This window comes from Camelina sativa, chromosome 9 (genome assembly GCF_000633955.1).
Source record: "Camelina sativa cultivar DH55 chromosome 9, Cs, whole genome shotgun sequence".
Lineage (NCBI taxonomy): Eukaryota > Viridiplantae > Streptophyta > Magnoliopsida > Brassicales > Brassicaceae > Camelina > Camelina sativa.
This window is the reverse complement of record NC_025693.1, coordinates 22,145,621-22,154,818: the sequence shown is the minus strand read 5'-3', so window position 1 is coordinate 22,154,818 and position 9,198 is coordinate 22,145,621. Positions and strand designations below refer to the sequence as shown.

The following is a 9,198-nucleotide window of genomic DNA, read 5'->3' as shown; positions in this document are numbered from 1 at the left end:
ATTTATTTTATTTTTTTCTTAATTTTTTTTCTTTTGTATTTGAAATCACAAAAGCCTTTTTTATATTGTTTTTGTAGATTATTATTTCCCTGAAATTGTTTTTCTTCTATGTAGTTTCTATGTATTGTAATTAAGTTTTAATCTTTTTGAAATTATTATGATATATTAATCTCAATTTTAGAGGACTCACTATTAAGTTTTGAAACATCTTTGATTCATTCTTCTCTTACTCTTACGTTTCTTGTTCCATGTTTGCCTTCAATCACCACAACATGAAAATCACTGTTATAGTTATTCTCTATTCCCCTTTCGTCATTAGTTATGAATACAAATTTCAATTGGTTTTGGATATAGATGTCAATTGGTCGGTCTGTCCGTAGACACAGCCCAATATATCCTTATTATGGACGGTTAATTGTCACGTCCAAAAACAAAACGGTCTAAAGACTCTTGGAGAGGATTTCGAATTCACACAAACACACACACAAATTAACCTCGTGAAGACGAATCCTAAACTTACAAAACAGAACAGCAAAAATAACAAAAGAGATCGTTGTGGCTGTAGTCTTCCTCAGTCAATCGCGGAGTGGATCAAAATGGCTGCCTCGTCCGTAGTTGGAACCGCATCTTCTGCTTTTACGAACAAAAGTCATTTACAGCCAAGTTAACAATGCCTAAATCGGTTTTAAACTCCAAAATCTAGGAATAATTTAATGCCATTAGATTTGATACAAGTCCTTAACACATTATTGTATTGTTTGATCTACCACTAGAGTTCCATCAAAGTGTGTCTAACTAATGGAATCAAAGCCGGGACTACGGCAGCACAACAAACATGTTCACTATTTTTCTCGGAATAGCTTATAGTGTGAAAACCCTGTTAATGAAACGTAAGCGTACCTGGAAGATGAGAAATAATCTTGTCTAAGATTCCAGAACTTGAGCTTTCTTTTTGCTTCTCAGCTTCATCTTCACATTCAACTTTTTGAATGTTCTCGCCAGATTTGCCGTCTACTACTGTTGTTGTTGTTGCATCAATAAAGTTGGATATCAGATTGTTCAACATCCCACCTTTAGCAGCTCCTTTCTCTTCTTCTTCTTCTTCGTGTTTATCGTGGTTCTTTTCTACGACTTCTTGTGGATACATGAGCCTCTTCTCTGCTTCTGGTACGCCTTCTTCCATATTTTCTTCCTTTTGTTTCTTTCCTTTACCATTGGTTCCACTTTTCCTTTAGACAGTGCCATTTTTTCATCAAGGAAAATATTTTTTATATGATTGTGTTAGCAAACAGTGAGACAATATTGGCTATCCAAACAAATGAGATGACATTATTAATTAAATAAAGTTTGTTTTTTTGTAATACGTCGGTAGAAAATCTAGAAAGACCGACACGTTTACTGTTCTGACAAGCGGTCATGTGGTTTTTACACGTACTTCGTAACTTGTTGTATACCATATATCTCGTTACACGTGTCCACTAAAACCATAGTTTATGTCTGATTCCCAACGAATCCACATGTCTCCCCTGTATGTTAAAACGGATGATAATTTGTGTGCTAGATATTTTACCAATTTGCAAGTTTTCTTTTTTTTTTTTGTCACTAACATTTTTCAAGATTTTTTACTGTATTAGCTAACTATTCATTATTATGTGGTTTTAGAGAATTTAAGAGTTCTGAAGACCAAAAGATTTTGGATTGTTTGACAAAAAGAAAATATTAGGATTTAATTTTTAAAAACTTTGTGTAGGTTGTAAAGTTGTGTGCTTTAATTTGTCTTTCTTTTCTTTTTCTTTTTGGGGCAAAACTACTCTGAATCAATTAGTACCAAATTAGTCTAAGAATTTTCTGAGAGTTGCACTTGCACATCTTTACGGAATCAATTAATGGATAAAAAAATTAAAAGGATCTGTAAAAGCATCATTACTAGGTGTTTCTCAGAAGAATTCTTTTGTATTTGGGGCCCAAAAAAATAGTAAACAACCTATAAATGAGTCCATTAATGCGAGAATCGGTTTTGTCGAAAGTATTCCGAGCAACGGCTTAAGAACGATACATGACGTCTCATGAGTGGTTGGTGCGTAAATATAAAAGCAGGTTTTTTCTCATTTCTTTTTCTCTTTCTTCCTGACTGTCTCTCTCTCTTCCCTCTCGTTTTTGAAGGCGACACAAGATGCGATTCTTGATGAAATCGGAGAATCCATTGAATTTTCCGGCATAAACTGGTTGTTTGTTGGTTACCCGGAGGCGATGGCTTCCAGATTGGTGAATGGGTTATTAGATCTGACAACGACGACGACTGTTTCTGATCGACATCGACGGTGGTGCCCTGAAGCTAACAGCAAGGTCCAAACCATAACGAATCGGAGGGAGAAGGTTCGTTTCTCTTGTCTGATTGATTGTATGTTTTTCTTCTAGCTTTGGGTGATCTTTAATGGGAAAAATGTCAAAAAAATCCCCAACTTTCAAATTTGGAACGTTTTAATCACCAACTTTCAAGATGCCATTTTAATCACAAAGTTTCGATTGACTTGGCCATAAAATAGCAAAGTTTTGTTGACCTCGCCATATTAGGCACGACGTTTATTAAATCCCTAATCCTATAAAGAAAACTTCAAATTCTCTCTATAATACCAAAATCTCTTCTGTAATCTCTCTATTCCGATGAGTTTAAGTTCAAGCTTTGACACATCTGGTTGCATCGGTAAGTGTGGTGTGCCATCAATGGTGTAGAGAGAATTTAGGGTTTTCTTTCTAAGGTTATATATTTGTGAAATTGGAATTGATTTAGGGATTTAGTGTCTTCAATTTGGTAAACAATATTGTTTTTAGTGTTAAAAACGTGGTTGTTTATGCTAATCGGTAGCAGATAACCTGTAATTTACTCTGTTTTTTAGATCTTTAACAGAGAATAAACGACGTGCCTAAAACGGTGAGGTCAACCAAACTTTGCTATTTTATGGCCAAGTCAACGAAAACTTTGTGATTAAAATGGCATCTTGAAAGTTGGTGATTAAAACGTCCCAAATTTGAAAGTTGGGGATTTTTTTGACATTTTTCCCGATCTTTAATTGTTAGGGTTTTAGATTAATCTGATTGATTGTTAGGATTTCGGATTAATCTGATTAGAGTATCGATTAGGATGTAGCTAGAGTGTTATTGTTACTTTCTCTTCCTCTTCTAATTGTGTTGATTTGTTGTCACTGCAGGGAAACAATGATTGTTAAAGACGTAGCTACAACGTTTGATGTATGTCCGATTCTCATTCAACAAAAATCATAGCCATCGCAAAGCCCCGAGAGAGAGAGAGAGAGAGAGAGAGAGAGAGAGAGAGAGAGAGAGAGAGAGAGAGAGAGCCAAAACAAGTCAAAGGTATATCTTTCTCAACCCCGATTTATCGATTTTGATTTACAAGCGCTCTTGTGTTTGTCTATTAAATCCATTGGTTTGTTGTTTTTTTTTTGAGGTGTTGAAACAAACAGGTTGTTATGGAATGATTACAGTTTAGTGTTCAATTGTTTGTTTTAAAGGTTTTGCAAGGACACGTTTGGAGACCTATGGAGTTTGGCCAAACTGAAGACTGCTTTTGGAGTTGTGATGTTCTGTTGTTGTGATGCGGCTCATGCGTGGAAGCCATTCAAAGCTGCCACTGATCTCTTAGCCAAGAAAGATGATTAATCTCCATTGAGAACTATCAAGGTCTTTATTGTTATTTTATGTTTGTCTTTTTTGTAATATATTGTATAAGTAACTGTGTGATTAATATTGACTCTTTTGTCATGTTTTGTGCGAGGTCTAATGATTTGATTTGGAGTGGTATTCACAATGTGGAACAGCGGTTGGATTCTCTAATTTGAAAAGGTATGGTACTCTAGCTTTAATTTGTTGTTGATAAATATTGTTTGCGGTTGTGTGTTGGGATGAATTTGTTTGGTGTTAGATTAGATAATAGTCGAGTCAGTCATTGATGATTGCTTTGTTTGTTGGTTGTGATAAATACGGTTAGTAATTGTTTAGGTAGATACTTGTCGAGTCATCATTGATGAATGCTTAAACATCAAACTTATTGTTTGATGGTGTAGGGTTTGTAGGTTGTTTTAATGTGATAAATATGTGGTTGTTGTAGTTTAGGTAAAAACTTAAATTTGAAAATCTAAAGGGTGAAGTTTTAAAAGTAAACTTCACCTTACTAACTAACCCTATTCGTTTTACATGAGTTTTCACTAACCCTTCCCTACAAACCCAAGCTTGTTTTACATCAATCCTTTTCCTTTTCCTTTTAACACAAGCAATGGATCCTAGAAACATTAATCCTTTTCCACAGACATATTTTGTCGATCTTATGAATTCTCAAAAAGACTCCAACGGTTCAGATAATCCGATTCTTTCCAATTCAGTCTCTTCTCAGCCTGTCCACTTTACCTCTACCTTCTCTTCTCAGCATGTACACTTTAGGCCTGGATTCTCATCTCAGCCACTTCACTTTAGCCCTACACCATCAGAATCTGAAGACTGTATCGATGTAGCAGTTGATGAGAATGAAGAAGACGGAAGAAGGGGAATAAAAAAGCAGTGGAGTGCAGAGGAGGATGTCAACCTCATAAGCGCTTGGTTAAACACAAGCAAGGATCTGGTTGTAAGTAATGAGCAGCGGCTTCAAAGTTTCTGGAAGAGGGTTGCTGAGTACTTCAAAGCAAATGATGGATCATCTGGTTCAGATGCAAGAGGGCCTTCACAATGTAAGGCTAGGTGGAACAAGATAAACCACCAAGTCAATAAGTTTGTGGGGTGTTACTCACAAGCAAGTTCAAGAAGAAAGAGTGGAGAATCAGAGGATGATGTATTGAGCTTGGCGTATGAGCTTTACAAGAACGACATGGACAAGCCTTTCCTATTAGGACATTGCTGGAGGGAATTGAGGCATGATCAGAAATGGATCACGGAGGAGTGTAGCCATAAAAGGACTAAACTCGCTACAGAAGAAGAGTGCAATGATGGAGCTGAGACAAGGCCTCCGGGGGTTAAAGCTTCTAAGAAAAAAGGGAAAAAACCGGCTGTGACTATTGATGTAGAGGATGGTTCTGTTGGTAAGCTAGACAAGATCATTGCAATGAAAGAACAAGAACAAGCGGCTAAAGAGAGACACGGCAAAATGAGACTGCTAGACAGCCTCCTTAACAAGACTGAACTAACAAGTGCCGAACAACTTCTTAGGGACAAACTCGTTGACCAAATGTTGACAAACACTTAGGTTTGGGTTTAACTCTTTTGTGTGTAACTATCCTCTTTTGTGTTTAACTCTTGTTTTCATTAAACTTATGCTATATGTTGTTTGTTTAACACTTGTTTTGTTTTTTGTTCTTTTGTTTCAGGTTTTGCGACAACAAATTAAGGTGATACGAGAAGGGAAACATGTGTTGTCAAAGACATAGATGTGTTGTGTTTACACCCGTGGAGGGGTGTTGTTTTTAGTTGTTGTCTTGTTGTCTTGTTGTCACGGGTCTGTGAGTTGTTGTCTTGTTGTCTTGTTGTCACGGGTCTGTGAGTTGTTAACNAGCAGCGGCTACAAAGTTTCTGGAAGAGGGTTGCTGCCTACTACAAAGCTAACTATGGGTCATCTGTTTCAAATGCAAGAGGGCCTACACAATGTAAGGCTAGGTGGAGCAAGATAAACCATGGAGTCAATAAGTTTGTGGGCTGTTACGCACAAGCGAGTTCAAGAAGAAAGAGTGGAGAATCAGAAGATGATGTATTGAGCATGGCGTATGAGCTTTACAAGAACGACAAGGGCAAGCCATTTCTGCTAGGACATTGCTGGAGGGAACTGAAGCATGATCAGAAATGGATCACGGAGGAGTGTAGCCATAAGCGGACTAAACTCGCTTCAGATGGAGCAGGAGCATCCTCACCCGGAGAGTGCAATGATGGAGCTGAGATGAGGCCTCCGGGGGTTAAAGCTTCTAAGAAAAAAGGGAAGAAACCGGCTGTGACTATTGATGTAGAGGATGGTTCTGTTGGTAAGCTAGACAAGATCATTGCAATGAAAGAACAAGAACAAGCGGCTAAAGAGAGACACGGCAAAATGAGACTGCTAGACAGCCTCCTTAACAAGCATTTTATGTTCAAGCGAATGACAAAGATGTGTTGTGTTTTAACCCGTGGAGGGGTGTTTTTTTTAGTGTCATTCACGGGTCTGTCTTGTTGTTGTCTAGTTGTCATAGATATTGTCTTTTGTAACCCGTGAATGGGTTATTAGTTGTTGTCCTTTGTAACCCGTGACTGGGTTGTGAGTTGTTGTCTTTTGTAACCCGTGAATAGGTTTAGGTTTGGTTTTGTCTTTCGTAAGTCCTATATATATGACAATGTTTTGTGTGAGGTCATTTGCTATATGTTCTTCTCATTTGTGTTCCATTATCGTTCGATTCTTCTTATCATCATATGTTCTTATCATCATTTCATCTTCTAATATATTCAAACCCATTTCAAATTAAGCCAAAACCTTTTCCAACAATCCCAAATTGTCACAAAAATGTCTAATTGGAGTTCTGATCAAGAAGTTGATGAAATTGTAGAGGAGGAAGTTGATAGTATAGTGGAGGAGATTCAATACGACTACACTTACCCGGAAGTACCACCAGCTCTAATAATCCGAAGAGTACATATTAATAGAGACCGCGAAGAAGGCCACACTCGGTTATGGAATGATTATTTTAGTGAGACTCTGACTTACACTCACGCTATGTTCTGTCGTCGCTTTAGAATGAACAAACCATTGTTCATTCGTATTGTTACTACTATTGAGAATGGAGTCTCATATTTCAGACAAAGGCGAGATGCTACTGGAAGGCTCGGTCTTTCTGCACTTCAAAAATGTACGTCAGTTATTCGTATGATGGCATATGGATGTTCGGCATATGCGATGGATGAATATTTATGACTCGCTGAAACAACTGCCCACAAATGCCTTCTACATTTTGTTGACGGAGTTATACATCTGTTTGGTGACGAGTATCTCAGAAGACCTACAGCGGAAGACCTCCAACGATTGCTTAATATTAGAGAACATCGCGGTTTCCCCGAAATGGTAGGGAGCATAGATTGTATGCATTGGGAGTGGAAGAATTGTTCCACTGCATGGAAAGGACAATATTCACGTGGATCTGGTAAACCGACAATCGTACTAGAGGCTGTAGCATCACAAGATTTATGGATTTGGCACGCATTGTTTGGACCACCAGGTTTATTAAATGATATCAATGTTTTGGACCGCTCACCGGTGTTTGATGATATCCTACAGGGCCGAGCTCCGAGAGTTACATACGTTGTCAATGGACGACAATACAAAATGGCGTACTACCTCACTGACGGTATCTATCCCAAATGGGCAACTTTCATCCAATCCATTACACTTCCACGTGGCCGAAAAGCAAAACTCTTTGCTCAATGCCAAGAAGCATGTCGTAAAGATGTAGAGCGTGCATTTGGAGTCTTGCAAGCTCGATTTGCAATCGTGAAGAATCCCGCACTTTTTTGGGATAAAGGAAAAATTGGAAAAATAATGAGAGCATGTATCATCCTGCATAACATGATAGTGGAAGACGAACGACATGACTACAATTTCTACGATTCAACGGAATTCCATCACGGAGAAGGAAGTGGAACTTCTCATGTCGATTTATCATATTCTACAGAAATACCAAAAAATCTACATAATATGATGGGCATTCGAAACGGCGTTCATGATACACAAATGCATGATCTTTTGGAAAAAGACTTGATTGAGCATATCTGGCAAAAATTTGGTGCAAACGCACAATAAATCTTATTCTGAATTTTGTTTAATATGTTTAATATTTTGAATTTTATTAAATATGTTTACTATTCCGAATTTTGTAAAATATGTTTAACATTCCAAAGTTTATAAAATTTTATTGTTTTCTATTTTATGTAATAATAACAAATTAAATAATTGTTTTGTCATTTTAAATAATTAAAGTTTTATAATTAATAAACACAAATTAAAAAATTATGATTTAAATGCTTGAGCAACTTTCTTTGGGGTTCTTTAGTAATGGGGTGATTTTGCTTAAGTTCTTTTAGGGTACTTTACTTAATTTATGATTATTTATATAATTAATTAATATGAGAGTAACTATGGTGGGTTGCTCCACTAAGGGCATTATTAGTGGAAGTTACTAAGCAAGTGACTCATTGATAAAAAATTAATATAGTGATGAGAGAGAAGAAAATAAGGAAAGAATCGATGCTCAGATTGCTATGGCAAGAACCGATACTCTCAAATAATTAACAGCTGTCATTCACATATTGGTTACAATTAATAAAAGATAATAAATGAATAAAATAATAATTTTTTTTTTTTAAAGTAACGTGAGAGAGTTACTGCCGGTAATGATGGTCTAATGATGGTCTAAGTCTTTATAGCCTATTTTAAAGAAAACATGAAATCTGGACAAGCAATGCTTTTTTGGTAAAAAGAAGCTTCAAAGATTAATTTGAGGATTTTATACAATAAAAGTAATAGAACTTGTTGAAAAAAAAAAAAAGTAATAGAACTTATTTTAAAACTAGCTGCATCAATTTTGGCTAAAAAGCCTTATGTTTTGTACATGCTTATTTTGTTGTTTAGTGTTATAAACCTTCACATTTTACAAGAAACCAAAAAGGTGTGTCACAACAATATATAGTCTAAATAATAACAACAAGTACGTTAATTCCAAATTAATTATCTTTTTCAATAAACTTGGGTTGTAAGTGGATTTGGGAAGAAGGAGAAAAAGCGTTTTTGACGCCACAGATTCTATGCTTAGTGCTCCATGGCAGCAATACATGCAAGCCACAAGCTTTCGGTGAAAAACAAGACTGCCTCACCGTTGCACCACTCAAATAAGAGAGCTTCTTCTTCCTCCTCCTTTGGCTAGCCGCTGATGTCACGGCTGCTAAAGCCGCTGCATCCGGTAGAAACCTCTCTATTATGTAACTTGGTGACATTTCTTCGCTTCGCTCTGTGCTCTCCATTGTTAAGTATCCGTTTGAGTCGCCTCCTCCGCTGCTTCCATCATCCGATTCAGAACTATCTTTTGGGAGTTCGACCATGTCTATGGCTTGCGTGAGAGACAAGACATCGACCATGTCTTGGTTTGTTTGATGGTAACGTTCGTGATTGTCACGTTTCTTCAT

At 36.8% G+C, this 9,198-nt stretch overlaps 3 protein-coding genes across 3 annotated transcripts in view; 1 reads left to right on the top strand and 2 right to left on the bottom strand.

Moving 5' to 3' along the window:
* On the bottom strand, positions 316-1,286 carry LOC104711723. Its single transcript, XM_010428453.2, has 2 exons — positions 901-1,286; positions 316-630 (listed from the first exon to the last, which is right to left on the bottom strand). The coding sequence occupies exons 1-2, from the start codon at positions 1,181-1,183 to the stop codon at positions 572-574; spliced, it is 342 nt and encodes a 113-aa protein (XP_010426755.1). The 5' UTR covers positions 1,184-1,286; the 3' UTR covers positions 316-571.
* Positions 4,292-5,251, top strand: LOC104715562 (glutathione S-transferase T3-like). The gene has a single exon (XM_019230025.1). The coding sequence runs from the start codon at positions 4,292-4,294 to the stop codon at positions 5,249-5,251; it is 960 nt and encodes a 319-aa protein (XP_019085570.1).
* The window catches only part of LOC104711722, a 3,075-nt gene continuing 2,451 nt past the window's right edge, over positions 8,575-9,198 (bottom strand). Inside the window, exon 3 of the mRNA XM_010428451.1 lies at positions 8,575-9,147. Within this exon, the coding sequence (XP_010426753.1) occupies positions 8,740-9,147 (408 nt within the window). The 3' untranslated portion in view covers positions 8,575-8,739. The remainder of the gene's footprint in view (positions 9,148-9,198) is intronic.